At 39.0% G+C, this 15002-nt stretch overlaps 3 protein-coding genes across 3 annotated transcripts; 1 reads left to right on the forward strand and 2 right to left on the reverse strand.

Annotated features, from left to right (window-relative positions):
• Positions 1 to 252: 252 nt before the first annotated feature.
• On the reverse strand, positions 253 to 2836 carry L201_002067 (uncharacterized protein; the record flags this gene model as incomplete). Its single annotated transcript, XM_066217847.1, has 8 exons — positions 253 to 590; positions 703 to 945; positions 1062 to 1402; positions 1469 to 1587; positions 1660 to 2006; positions 2090 to 2396; positions 2474 to 2539; positions 2624 to 2836. The coding sequence occupies 8 exons, from the start codon at positions 2834 to 2836 to the stop codon at positions 253 to 255; spliced, it is 1974 nt and encodes a 657-aa protein (XP_066073944.1).
• Positions 2837 to 3359: 523 nt separating this feature from the next.
• On the forward strand, positions 3360 to 6114 carry L201_002068 (uncharacterized protein; the record flags this gene model as incomplete). Its single annotated transcript, XM_066217848.1, has 12 exons — positions 3360 to 3694; positions 3760 to 3909; positions 3982 to 4044; positions 4108 to 4173; positions 4237 to 4269; positions 4341 to 4463; positions 4548 to 4997; positions 5065 to 5164; positions 5258 to 5320; positions 5377 to 5439; positions 5597 to 5734; positions 5893 to 6114. 12 exons carry the CDS (start codon positions 3360 to 3362, stop codon positions 6112 to 6114), a joined length of 1806 nt encoding a protein of 601 aa, XP_066073945.1.
• A 1042-nt stretch (positions 6115 to 7156) lies between these two features.
• Positions 7157 to 14161, reverse strand: L201_002069 (uncharacterized protein; the record flags this gene model as incomplete). Its single annotated transcript, XM_066217849.1, has 13 exons — positions 7157 to 8087; positions 8143 to 8198; positions 8259 to 8293; positions 8348 to 8440; positions 8527 to 8668; positions 8757 to 9230; positions 9303 to 9387; positions 9446 to 9600; positions 9663 to 11567; positions 11619 to 13406; positions 13475 to 13598; positions 13669 to 13992; positions 14076 to 14161. The coding sequence occupies 13 exons, from the start codon at positions 14159 to 14161 to the stop codon at positions 7157 to 7159; spliced, it is 6198 nt and encodes a 2065-aa protein (XP_066073946.1).
• Positions 14162 to 15002: the final 841 nt, after the last annotated feature.

Genomic DNA, 15002 nt, shown 5'->3' on the forward strand with positions numbered 1-15002 from the left:
AGGTATCAAGTTAAGCAGACTTGTGTTTAAGCATCTGTATCGCCGTCAATAACAGAGGGAGTGCCATGAAACAGTATACATGGATCATACATGTGTGATATACAATCGACGTGCTCTAGTGGGGTGTCGACAGACTTGCTATATATCTCGAGTAACTTCGGTTGACCAAGAATATCAAACTCTCCCATCGCACCACGACAGACTCTCTCAACATACAAGATTTGTCGTGCTTGAGACAAGACAGATAATTGTTTATCCTTTTACACAGAAAAAAGCCATACCTTCTCTAGCTTCCATGGTAGCTCTTTCTAATTCTCTATCATCTTGAATCATCCATTTATCTTCTTTTGGTATATCATTAGAATCATTACCCAAAGTTTTTAACAATCTTTCGAAATTTTGTCTTTTTGCTGTCAACTGTAACATTGGTAATGGATTTGAATGTCCAGTAGCAATTATAAATGCTGTATTTGGAGGTAAATTATCATGCAGTTTCTTTAATCTTTCTGAAAATTTAGCCAGGCTTGAATCCAGATCCAATTCAGGATTTTCTGAAGTGAACTGTTCTGTTGTAATACCTCGATTGTTCCCTATTGCGAAGGAAGATATTCGATCAGCTCAAAAGGTTCACAAGGTTTCACGACAGACTGGATGCGATGAGTGACTACTTGATTTCGATGTTTCGGGAAATGTATTACTCACAACCTTGAACATTGGCCAACTCCATCATTCTACCAAAAGTGAAATCGTGTTTTTTAACGTTCTCGATCATCTGGCCTACAATCTCATCGTCTGAAGTGCATCTAATAGCTGTAGTGGCTTTTGATCCATGTGAGGAACGTGGATTACCATAATCTATAAAAGCTGATGTTTTTGGTGGTTTATTTCGATTCAAACGTTCGAACACTGGCTCCATGTTCTCTAGAGCGTTACCAAAGTCTGGACCTGGGATCAATAAGGAATGAACAGATGTCAGCTAAAATCCTCTTGATCAGATTAGTGCGACACGATGGACTAGGGTATGCTTACTCCACATTCTAGTGTAAACGAAATCAATTCACCATATAACATTTTCATCCTCAACAAATCCACACAAGTCCTAGCGTCCTCTTCCGAATCATGACCTTTATCACTAGCTTGAATTTCTTTTTTCAACCATCTTTGCGCTAACCATTTCAAACCAGCCTTGAAAGGTGGGCCTCTGGGATGCTTGTATATTAAAGCTGTATCTATACATAAAGGATGTTTGATTCTTAATGCTATTAAATCGCATTCTAGTGAATGTCCTAATAATATCGTATGCGGTGTTATGATTGGATTGGGTCCTGTTGATAATGCCGCTTGTATACTTGATAAAGTATGCGTAGCATGTTGTAATTTTTCGGCTGTAATACCGGACCACCTATAATACAAGGTAGGTTGTCAGTCAAAATTCTCAGTAACTAGCAACATGCATGGTTCAACTGACTGTGTGCGATAGTCTATTATGTCCTTCGGTGGTTTGACCAACTCATCAAAGATGTTCTCTCCAGTTTCATAATCTATTATGGAGACTCTTGCTAATTCTGATCCATCTTCAGATAAAACCTGTTGTGACACACAGGAAGATCAGTAAAAGCTAACTTGATTGTTGAAAGGATTAGTTGAGACAGGACTGACCATTTCACAATCCATAGCCAAAACAGGCCATTTACCATCCTGCGGTGGACTGTCCGCCCGAGAAGTTTCTACCCAAGGATCATCCCTTCTATTTCCTTTACCTCGACTATTACTCATAGATGTTGTGCTTCCTCCTATTCCCACATCAACATGTATATCACCTGTCCCATTTATCGAAGCTGATAACACCGACTGTATAGATGGAGGTAAAGTGGAGAGATCTAAGCCTGGTATTATAGGTAAATCTGAAGGTGATATGTAAGATGGTAATGGATAATCGTTATCTATCATTTGATGTGGTGTAAGAAGGAATAGGAATGGTGGTATATCTGATGAATTGGCTGCTTCTGTCAAGTGAGCCAGAATTATTAGCATGTCTCAAGGGGATCAGTAGCTTCATATCGAAATTAGAAGTGGTCCAAGGACGTACCAGCTAGCTGTTTAGCTTCTTTCTCTTTTTGTTTCCTATGAGAATCCGGTATGGGACTCATCAATAAACTATTTAAGACTGAATGTAGCTTTCTATCATCTCCTGGTGCTTTTGTTGGACAAGCATAAGTGAACAGTTTTGGTATTATAGGTACTCTTGCTTTAGGTAATGATGATGAACCTTCTGTTGTTGGTGGTGTAGTCGAAAATGGCATACAAGATATTGTTGGTATTTGATCTAAACCTAAATGTGAAGGTAGTAACCCTGGAACAAATAGTAATACTGTATGTTTAATGAACGATTTATGCTATTCAATGTGGAAACGAGATGGAATCAGTTATAATCTCATAATAGAAGAAAGGCTTGGACATATAGGCTGCTCACTTCTATCTGCATCCAAGCTGGTTTATTGCTTTCAGCTACTATATACAGTACTAAGTCTCTTACGTGCTATTTGTCATAACGATCAGGATCAAAAGGAATCAGCTTTGTTCCCTTTTCAATCTAAGATAATGGTCAAGCTGACAGACTCACAGCAATTCCAACTTTCTTTCCATACCTAAACTCATTTGTGTTGAATTGAAAGCTGGGTTTATTCTTGTTAACCTTTCTCATCTTTCGTCTCTCGTCTCTTGTAGGTACTTTGGTGAATCCATCTTCGTCTATTCCATTTGACGTAGCTTCCGGAGGTGGCGTTTTCCTTTTTGCTTGAGAATCGCTTGAAGTTGATGAAGATGCTGCTGACATCCTGAGGAGGAAGCTACTGACGCTTCAAGAATTCCCTATAACAAGACCTGAAGAATACTTTGAAGTTGAATCAAAAGAAATATTGAAATATTTTGATTTTTCCAAATGGTTTAAGCGGAATGTAAATCACAAAAATACAACTTTAATTTACCGGTTACTCAACGATCAGCCTGATAATCATTCGGTCAACGTACGATAAGCGCTTTCATTTATCAGGCTGATTGGTTATTATTGTTGACAAAGGCCAAAGTGGAGGGCATTCACCTTGCACTGTTGTTCGTTATATAGAAGTCAAGTTGACAGATATATATATAGATGACTTTGCTTGATCCGACAATCGCAATTTGCTTGATTGTTATAGCATCAACATGGCTAGTCCAAAAGGTGAGATTGAAGATAAACATCGATATGGTATAGAAGCTGATGTGTATATGCTTGGATAGTCCACTGTCCCATTTGCTCACTCCCCGTCTTGGAGTCTGACATCAACCTTCATCTTGATTTACAATGTCGTGGATCAATCATGGAAGCTGGACCTAGCACGACGCCTAAGCCGCATCCAAAATCAATCAACTCTCATGAGTCCCAAGAACCCTCAGACGGAGAAATTATAAGCTTGGTAGATGACACCCCTACTTCAAAGCCTAGCTTAAAAGGTAGGAGAGCATCTACCAAAGGTACTGCTTCTGGCGCTCCCGTGGCTTCTATTTTCAGCTCGACAGGCAAAAGGAAGCCATCTTCCCAAGATCAGACCATAACTGATCAGCCTAATAGGGCTGTTAGAGGTGTGTTTAATGAAGCTGAGAGAGGAAAGGGAGAGAAGAAACAACGACTGAATCCATTGATTGCCAATCAGCCGTGAGCCAGCTATTTTCCACAAGCTCCAACCTAAGTTCACAGCTGATTTGCGGAGACTCGATCAGGCTAGCTGAGCGATCCCGTCCTACTACTTTATCGTCATATATAGGACAGACGGATCTTGTTGGTCCAGGATCACTGCTTAGAGCTAGAATTGAAGCTGGAGAAGGTGTAGGAAGCTGTATATTATGGGGTCCACCAGGATGCGGAAAGACGTGGGTTAACATCGTTTTCGCTATGTAAGCATATCATATGCTAAGCAACTGAATTTTTCTTGCAATGACCAGAACTTTGGCAAGATTAATAGCTAAAACCGCAGATGCTGAATTCAAGGAGTTATCAGCTACTAGGTGAGCTGGAAATCCGATCGCACACGGAGCAGTCAGCTTATGTTGTTGTTCTTTTCAATGCAGCTCGGGTGCTTCAGATGTTAGACAAGTATTTGAACAAGCTAAAAACTCGCTCAAACTTACTGGAAGGTATGCTAACCAAGCGATATGAATACTGAGTAGGACGATTTTTGCTGATACAAAGTCAAATAGGCGGACTATCCTGATGGTAGACGAAATACATAGGTAAGAGCGATATTGCAACTATGAAAGCTACCTTGTGTCAAAAACTAAATCGGCTGCATGGCATATATCAGATTCAACAAAGCTCAGCAGGATCTGTTCTTACCTTACGTAGAGAATGGATGGGTACAATTGATAGGCGCAACAACTGAAAACCCATCATTCAAGGTGAACGGAGCATTACTAAGTCGATGTCAGTGAGTTTTGAGCGTTTTGACATTGTTTAATGGTACATTTCAAACATCATTACTAAATGACCACTACCCTTCTACCAAATGTAGAGTTTTTACGCTATCACCACATTCACCCGAATCACTACAAGAAATACTCACCAATGCCTTGTCCAGTATACCTTCGCAAATACCTCACCTTCCGCCTGACTTGATACCATTTTTAGCTGATGTGGCGGATGGAGATGCTAGACAAGCATTGAACGGGTTAGAGTTGGCATTAAAAGTATGTCAAGCACCTAGACAATCTACTATTCCTCTTCCTACGTCCACTTCAACTCAGCAGGACCAATCGTCAAGTAGTCAGGGGAGTAACCAGAACACAGATGAGCAAGATATGAAAGCTCAGAAGAAACGAGATGAAGAGTTAATGGATGCTGTAAGAAGAGGTCTGAGGAAAGGTTATGATAGATCAGGTGAAGAGAGATATGATATGATATCTGCAATGCATAAATGCCTTAGGGGGTCAGATGGGAGTGCAGCTATGTATTGGCTAGCTAGGTAAGCTGAAGTCAACCTCATTGGTCAATCGTCTCTTTGAAGCAGAATGCCAACGAATTTGATACAGGATGATTACCGGCGGCGAAGATCCCTTATATATTGCAAGACGGCTAGTTGTTATGTCAAGTGAAGATGTTGGTTTAGCTGATCCTCAAGCATTATTGTTAGTGAGTATCCACAGGTTTTTTTCGATACTGCTCAATTGTCGGCTTCAGGCAAGCTTTGTAACACGGTGATATGCTGATCTATCATTTCTATAGGCCATGGCGACTTATCAGGCTTGTCAAGTCATTGGATTACCCGAGTGTCGTATTAACTTAGCTGTGAGATTATTCAGCTGGCATATCCTTACAACCAGTCGGCTGACTTTAAACAAAAGCATTGTGTGGCTTATCTTGCTGAAGCACCGAAATCTACGAGATCATATACTGCGTACAAAAGAGTAAGGGTGGCTGCTCTGTTTCATCCCCTTAATTCTTCCTCTTACTTCCGCTCTTCCACAAAGTGACAATGCTTGAGGAAGAGGATTACTCCTGACAAAATAGCTACCGGCTTCTGGTAAAGCAAACAAGCTGATTTTGATTCTCTTACTGATATAGGCTGAAGCTCTGTGTCATGAACCTCCTTTACCTGGTGTGCCATTACAAATACGTAATGCACCTACAACGTTGATGAAAAAGCTTGGATATGGTAAAAAGTATTCTTACGATCCAGATTATGCTCATCCCGTATATAATGTAAGTGTCCTTATTCTCTTCCCTTTGTTTTTTCAAAACTCATGCAAGAAAAGTATGGTTATTTTTGAAGGATGGGATAACATTTACGCACACTACAAATAGACCGATCCCTGTATGAGTCAAATCAAGCTTCTGACTTTTGTATTCACTACGTTTAGGAATATTTACCACATACATTACAAAATCATTCCTCACATTCATCATATCCAGATGAACATATACTGAAATCACCTGAATCAGAATCGAAGGGTAAGAAATGGGATGAAGATAGGTTGAATGAATGGGAATGGCGAATCAATAACAGTAAAGAATGGGAAGGTAGGAAGAAAGTTAACAAGAACGATAATAAAGATCACACTGAAGACGATAAGATGAAGTGACGCATCACGAGCATTACGGGTTAAAATCAGTTATTGAATCGTCATTTAGAATCCACAGGTTTTGGATGTCAGAGAAATATCAATAGAAACGTCTTCTTGCTTTCCCACTATGGTATCGATATATAACCAACGTTAACGATACCAATTCAGTATCACGCGAAATTTTTTTTCTTGTTTCAAGGCAAGACATCCTCATAGATGATGAGCAGCGTGTATACAAAGGTCCGCCATTGCGCGTTGGAAGGCAATGTTTACCCTTTTGAGCTGAGAATGCACCAATTCAGGGTCAGTCTAATGATCGCTGCTGTGACTATAGCATATGCATTCCCCTTGTTCCCTTGACTAATTGAGAGACACCTGCTTGATCTATTGTATTTGCATGTGCGAGAAGACTTATCTGAACAGTGTGGGTCGTCATATATCAAAAAGAAAGACCTGTATTTATGCGGTCTTGCAGGTGTTGTGTAGTAGCGATAGATGACATTTTATGGGTAGTTTTAACATAAATCGAAACATTATGCTATTTCGTCCACCCGTCAGCATCGTATAAGACACAGAATAGCAATCATCTTGTGTGATAGAGAAAATCGAGACAGAAGAGAGTCGATATGTTACAGTAAGTACCTAATAGCCTATTTAATTGTTATTGCAGGAGGCCCTTGCGAAAATGTACATCGGTAGTAATAGCGTTCATGCAAATCGTTGCTAATATGCATTTTTTCAATCAATCATATCAAGGAGGGTATATACCGTACACAGGAAAAACTATGAAGATGCAAATTAAGTTAAAAATCGTCAGAAAAGTGAGAAATAAAATTGTCCTTTTATCATGGAAATGATTATTACGTATGGTGTCGTTCATTCATTCTGTCGCTCGTATCGTTCATTCCAAACTAACCTTCCTCAACAACCGATTTCTGATTTCTGAGAACGTGTGATTGAGAAAGGATCTAAGCCATTTGACAGATTTATTCTATCATTGTCAAATACATCATATCAGCTTCAGATCCAATGGCTGATGAATTCTATATATGTCAGACGATTACTTACCAGATAAAACCTGTTCAATAATTCTATTTATACTGTCTTTTCTAGAATTCAAGTTGACTTTGAATTCATCTTCTAACCTCTTTCTAACCATCTTTTTAGTCAAATTATCTAAATCAGATTCTTTACAAATTCTTCTAATCGAATCTTCTAATTGAGATTCAGTTATACCTTCCGCACCTAAAGATAAACCGTTATTCATGGATTCCGATCCAGGTATACCTGCATCACCTAAGAAATTCCTTGATTCAGGTCTTGAATTTGGTTGTGATAATGGTGATGGTCTATGTGATTGTTGTTGCTGTTGGTTTTGTATTTGGTATTGATCAGAATAAGGTGATTGCTGTTGTTGTTGGTGTTGAGGAGGATATTGACCTTGTGGTGGATTGAATGATGAGTATGATGAGTATGATGATATTCTATGATCTAATCCAATCATATTTTGACCACCTTGCATAGGTGGCATACCACCCATTCCCATTCCCATGTTCATTGAATTACCCATTGGATTGCCTAATGAATAGCTTGAATTTCTATGATCCAAAACAGGTTGTCCGCCTGCATAGAATGATCCGGCATATAAACTTCTTTGGTCTACGTTCATAGGTTGACCATACAAACTCTTGTTATCACCATACATTGATCGATTATCCCCACCTAATGGCAGGTGATTGTTTGAACCCATTGGACTACCCATCAAATCTCGGTTCTGGTAAGGTAATTGTGGTACACCCATTCCAACACCGTTATACATCGATCCACCTCTGGATTGTCCTCTCAAATCGGCATATGATCCAGATTGTGATAATCCACGAGATTTAGAGTCATAATTGTCATATCCATATGCAGATCCAGGTCGAGAATCGTATTCACCCTTGGGCATATATGATCCAGAATGGACAGACTCTTGATCCCATAATTCGTTTCTGTGAAGGGAACAGTGTCAGTTGGCTTTTACCTACTATTGATCGCTTAACTTACTCATAGTCGTTCCAACTCTTCAAAGGTATAGATCTCGAATCGAATTTACCTTCATCCTGTGATGAATCGCAGTGTAAGCAAGAAATCATTTTCAGAAGACGGTAAATACAACTCACGTGAATGACGATTTTCTTACCCTTTTCACCAACGACTATGGTGAATCAAGTCAGTTAATGTGTAACATGCGGGAAAGAAAGCGACTTACCCAACCTAGTGGAACCCCAACTGAAATCATCCATTTTCCAGAAAGAGTAAAGAGGAAGGAAGAAGGAGAAGTAGGGGATAGCAAGAATATAAACTGCAATTGGGAGAGATTGTAATCAGCATCGATTGTATGAGTTCGTATTTTTCCTTATGGTATAAGTTGTATACACGTCGACTTACAAACCATCCAAGCTACCATATCCCACCTTAGTCTGAATATGAAGATTAAAGCTTGTAGACCATAAATAGCAGCTAACATGATGATACTAAGAGTCGGGATTGATTTTCCTTCCTTGACGATCAAGTAAACGAGGTAGACGATCTATATACCAAGTAGAGAACATTAGTTTAGCATTCATTATCCTTCTTGGTATGTAGATATTTGTAAAGAAAAAAGATGGCTAACTCACATAAGCTACAGTAACAGGAGCTATTACAGTTGATAAAAGATCAATAAAAACGACAAATCTCATTGAAAAACAACAAAAACCACATAATTGATCTAAGAAAACTAATTCAGCTAAATTGTGTATAGTTGAATTAATCCATCTTCTTCTTTGTGATAATAACACTTTTGCTGAATCAGGTGCAACAGTTTGAGCATAAGCATCTCTAACGAATTTTGTTTTATAATCATTGAAATGTTTTAAAACTAATGTTGTCAAATATCTATCTTCACCTAAATGTAATAAATTCTTTAAATGCAATGTATCAACCCTATTTTCAGCATAATCTTGAATGATACCATTTGAAATGAATAATGGTTTATGTGTATCAGGTGATCTTAATCTATACATTGAGAAACAACCTGGTAAACATGTAATTGATCCAAATAATGATTCGAAAGCTTTAGCCAAATGATGCGAGATAAAGTACTCGTATACCTACAAACAATCGAACGATGTCAGCTGCACCTCACTGGACAGCGCCGGGCTTGTGTTGAAGGGATAGCTTACCTGCATCATGGTAACAATGGATTGTTTCGAATTTGCTATAGAAGTTTCACCACAGACACCAATGATTTTCTTGTCGTGCATGCAGCTGCAAGTGTGGTAAATCGTCAATTTCCAAATCTTTTTTATCATGAGTATCAACTTACGCTGAAACAAGTCTGTTGAGTGACATTTCGTCTACCGTAGTATCTGCATCTACCATGAAAAGATACTCATAGAAACTTGGGTTTACACCGATAACATTCTTGATTTGGTGATACATTTCAAGTTCGAGAGGGTTCATAGGGGCATTAAAGTGGACCTGGTAGGATAGTGAATACTGTCAATTTTGCCTGTTTAACCAAGTAAGAAGAAGGGACTTACTTTATTCAAGAAATGCATTACGATCATTTGAGAATCTCTTTTACCTCTATTACCGGGTTTGGGTCTTTCAGTTGGTTTACCAACTTTTACAACAACTAAATAAGGCACTACATGACCTGCACATTCATATAAACCTGCATAAACTTTACCCATATTATGTTGTTTCGAACCTTCACCTAGAGACTGGAAGGACAAAGGTTCAGGATCGGAATTTTGATCTACACCTAAAATATCTAAAACAATTGCTGGTGTTGGTTTATCATTTCCATAACCTTTGATATTACCATCACAAATGATCATCAATAATTTCCTTTTATCATCATATTTCAACCTGACTAAAGAATCTATTGTCTTTCTGAGTGATTCTTCACCTTCTGTATAACATGGTACTTGACAAATAACAAATTTATCATGGTTTTCAGGTGCTCTGGTAGATCCAAAATGTAATGCTGCTAAAAATTTGAATCCAATTATTGATACCATCACTATAGATAATGCTAATAATATGTATGTTGAAAATTGGCATTGGGCTGAATCTCTAGAATCGACTTTACCAATTATAAATAAGTTCCTCAGACAGACTTTTTGACTATTCACAACTGTTTGTCCAACTGATCCCGATAGATTATCTAATAACGTTGTTATATCTTTACCTGAGTTGTAAGTGAATAGTTCGACTACTGCAGGTGACATGAATTGTCTAGAAGATTGATCGTCCGTCGTAAGCTGTACACCGCTTGGAGCTTGTAATCCACCTCCATTTTGCTGTATATAAGTAGTCATTTCATAGACGAGACCATCGTAGATGGCTACTGCTCTTCCAGAGTTAGCCATTTTTTTGATATCTTTCTTGGTATAGCCCATAAATCCAACTCTGAAACGATGTCGCATCATGATCATCATTTCAGCATACCAATCAGGTCTTGAGTCATTGGTGAAAGCTCGAAAATCGTGGTATTGTCTGAAAACATCGGATGTATTGGTAGAATCGAGGGTAACATAATTACTGATAGGAGTACCACTATAACCATCACAGAGAGCGTTGACTTGTACGGGGAATAAAGATGTTGCATCTAAGCCACCATATTGCATTAAACTCTTGGTGGGTACGACTGATACTGCTGTAAGATGGGTTGGGGCGAATTCTGAGAGATCGAAGACTTCTCCTCGAATAGCGACAAAAGCATTGTTTGGATCGTTCTTATAACTATGACTTGAAAGTTCGCTTTGGGTGTATACGTGTTGAGTTGGGCAAATAAGAGGACCAAGGAAGGCAATGACGAAGACTGTACAAGCACAGATGAACCAGATAATCATATTAATAGCTAATTTCTCTTTCCAAGCTTGACGAATATCTTGACGTTTCATACCACCAAGTTTGTTGAGTAAAAATCCTGGTATCCAGAATGTAAGGAAAGAAACGAGCCATACCCATCTTCTTCTTGCTGCCGATTCCTTGTATTCTTCGGTGGTTTCGTTTTCTTGAGGTTCAACATCAAGAACATCTTTTTCGTCTTTATGATCGAAATCACGGAACATGTTTCTAGAAGGAGCATAGGTTTCTGTACCGACGTTTGAGGCTGAATCACCAAATTGACTTGTTATCTGACTGGGTGCAAAGCCTCTAACGTCGTCAAAGTCATCTGGAGAATCTTGTCGAAGAGGTTGAGCATGATCGACAAGCGGCAATTCTGCGGTGGATTCGTTTTGAAGGTAAGGATCAGAATATCCGAGAGCAGGAGAGGCGGCAGGAGAGATATCGCGATTGTAGGGTGAGAAAGGATCGGCTTTGTGTTCCTTGTCGTCAAGATACTCCATATCTTCCCTTCGATTTCGTTGTTCATCCTTTTCTTCCGCTCGTAGTCGATCCTCGAATCGGTGGAAAACGGTATGAGATAGGAATACCTAAAAACGATGTCAGCCATCACCACTGCGTATCAGCTGATCATAACTCACCCTATTAGCACCGATAGCCAATTGATTATCGTTCAAACCCAAAACTCGTTTCAAATCTTGCAATCTATCAACATCTGAAGGACCTTTCAATATACCCCTGACCTCGAACTCCTCAGCATATCTATCACAAGCTTCGAAATGAGTCATTCTGACCTCGTATGAGGTCTGGAGTCTTTGAGCCATTTCATTTAAACCTAAAGATCTAACTTGACTTTTCATACTTCTAATTTCGACCTGAGTAGGTAATTGACTATCATTGGGTCTTAAACAAAATATCATCCATGGTTGAGCTTGGTCAAAAGATTGTAATAATGTATCCAAAGCCGACCAATGTTGACCTGCTATACAATATAATGATTTTCCTGCATTTCCGCCATCATTTCCACCTCCAACTTCATCATCTTCACCTTCTTCCTCTTCTTCTTCTGTAACAGCCTTTAATGGTCTACCTTTTCTTCTACGTGTAGATGGAGCTCTCATTGGTCTAACAGGTTGTTGTACAGCTACAATCTCATCATCATTACGAGGATGAGCTTGAGTAGCGATTGATTTCGAAGAGAAAAGAGATTTGATAAATGGATTGTTTGACCCTTGATGATCTGATACAGCTGTGCCAGTTGTATTACCACGAAGTAATCGTAAAATGTCCGCAGAAGTTTCGTTTGCATTCCGTTCGAGGAAGTTTTCGGTAGAATAAGTGACTGGTCCATCGTAGTGATTGATATTGAAACTTGCACCACCACTTCGACTTTGAGTTGCAAGCGAGAAAGAAGCATGACCGGCAAATCTTTTACCCATAGCCTCTAAGAATTGGCCTTCATTTCTCTTCTTTCTAGCTTGATCATCCATTATGCTGATCAATCCACCTTTACTGTCTGATAACATCTTGATACATTCTGAATTGTCGAAATATGGTATTCTAGTGGCTGTAAGTTTCTCTTTCCCAGCTTCTTCCAATGTGGTTTCGTGGATTCGGTGTAATACCCAGTTCTGGACTTTCTCATTAGCGAAGTTGAAACAGAATTGATCTAATGAGTTTGACATTGCTACCGGACCATGGTTGTTCTGCATACCAGGTAGATCTAAAAGAGCGATGAAGGAACCGAATGAATCCTTGCAGAGTTTCTGATTGATATGTTCGTTTAACCAAGAGAAAAGTAAAGAGTAAAGTGTTCGAGCCAATTCATCTCTGACTGATTCAGCTTGTTCTGGTTCGAGGAAAGTTGTACAAACTTCCTTTCTCATTAATACAGTCTTGAAGGAGAATAACTCGGCAAGTGCTTCTGACGATACACCTAAAAATTCCGCTACAGTCGAAAGTGTGTCGAAATTGGTGACGACAGCACCTTCGTGTTGATTTCCCCCGGTTTCGAATTGTAAATTACCAATATGTAGAATAGCAGCTAATAGCTGACAAACCTGAGCAACCAATCGAGTTGAAAGACCGACAATTTTGAAAGCTTGTTTAAGTTGTTCAAACCTTGATCGATCGTCTGTACCTGTTCTTCTGACTCTACTCTGTAGATATCGGTAGGAAGTTGTATTTTCTAATTTCAGGAATGACTTTTCTTCACCTTGTACACCACTGACTAAATAGTAGAATACGTGGAAATTCCTTTCACCACTAGCAGGTGTTTGTGAAACTCTTGAACGTTCAAAGTAGTACTCGATAGTTTTCAGACCTTCTAATCTACCTCGATCGTTGAACTGAAGTTCTGTATAATTACCGAATCGCGAAGCATTATCGTTTGTAAGGGTGTGTGCATTACCGAAAGATTCACGAATGAACTGTCAGGAGCATGTTAGTTACTTTACATCTTATTGGCTTGCTGAAATATGACTGAGATGGCATTTACCTCTGCATTGGCAATCTGACTTCCTACTTTCGACCCTTTCTTTCCCGGTGCAGCTACACTGACTTCTGAAATGGCTTTAATACCTAACCTTTTCAGTTCTGATTTACCCGATCCCACTGAACCGCTATATTGGGGAGATATACACATCAATACGTGTGTATGTTTGAGAGTTTATAGTATATTCTTGTACTTACTTTAGAATTATGATTTGATCTTGTCTTGTTCTTCTCATATTATAGTAAGCATTTAAAGCTAATTGAAAGACATGTGGACCTAACCTCTCTTTTTTACTATTTGATTCTGTATCTCTCTCTCTTGCAGTTTCATCATCGACTTGAATCCTATAGTATTCAGACACATAATCTTGTAAAGATGCATCACCATTTATAGGTAAATACGCATGTGGATTAACCGAGATCAATGAAGAAGGTGATAATGATGTATATGGTTGTGAGATTAAAAATCTTTCTCTTAGTGTTGCTAATACTGTATCTTCAGCTAAAGTTGCACCTAATGAGCTGCAAACAAATGTTTAAGCGTTTACAAAAATCAGCACAAGCTCTTCAAATTGATGATCGATCGTCCAAGAGATGACACTCACCATATATCCGTTATTCCTTCGAATCTAGATGACCCCCCTCTTCCTTGAGAAGGTCCAGCTCGTGCTCCGTTGCCCGAGTAGGACATGATGAATATTTTCTATCTACTTATAATTTTGCTATTTCCCAAAGACCGATCGCTGTGTTGATTGAAAGTTATGTTGCTGACTGATAGTGATTGCTACAAGAACTGAGATCGAACAATATTGAAATGCGAAAAGAAAATGAAAGAATGTGATAAATGGGTATGTATGTATGAAGTATGCCTAAATCAAGCAGAGAAAAATAAAAAAGCGTCAACGTGAAAGGAATGAAGAAAAGTCAAATCATAACATAGTAGTATTTGATGGAAGTGGTGAAATTAAATGAATTGACAAAGGTGTAGCATACGAATGTATGGTTTATCTGGTTGTGCAATGTAAAAATCGGGGGCTGTGCGGCGGCTTGTGTAACAAAAACTCACTGAAATTCCCTTGAAAATGTAAATTACTGACTATCGTCCTTTCCCGTTATAAACACGTAACTGCTTATGATCAATGTACACTCCACTTGATCAGAACATAAGACTGAACATGGGGAGATAAGATATAATAGAAATAACGTTCATGCATCTTATCGCTCAAATAGCTTTAACAACAAATAAGGATTTGGTGAATGAGAATGATTTCTTTTTCGCGTTCCAGATCCTTAAGAATAATCTTAGTTAGCTGTAATTCTGAAACTGATCAACCTCCACCCCTTGACCACGTTTCATGACCGAGCCTTTCACCCTTTTACGCGACGAAGCCGCCAATACACTATAACGCCGATCACCTCAGTCAGAAGCGGAGGTGAGCGCCATTCATTATGGCATGTCTGACTGCTTAGCTTCTTCCGAGACGTCGAGATTTATTGTTTTTCGGTGATCTTCTTCATCTTCATGATCCACA

The sequence above is a fragment of the Kwoniella dendrophila genome, chromosome 2 (assembly GCF_036810415.1).
Source record: "Kwoniella dendrophila CBS 6074 chromosome 2, complete sequence".
In the NCBI taxonomy this organism is placed as follows: Eukaryota; Fungi; Basidiomycota; class Tremellomycetes; order Tremellales; family Cryptococcaceae; genus Kwoniella; species Kwoniella dendrophila.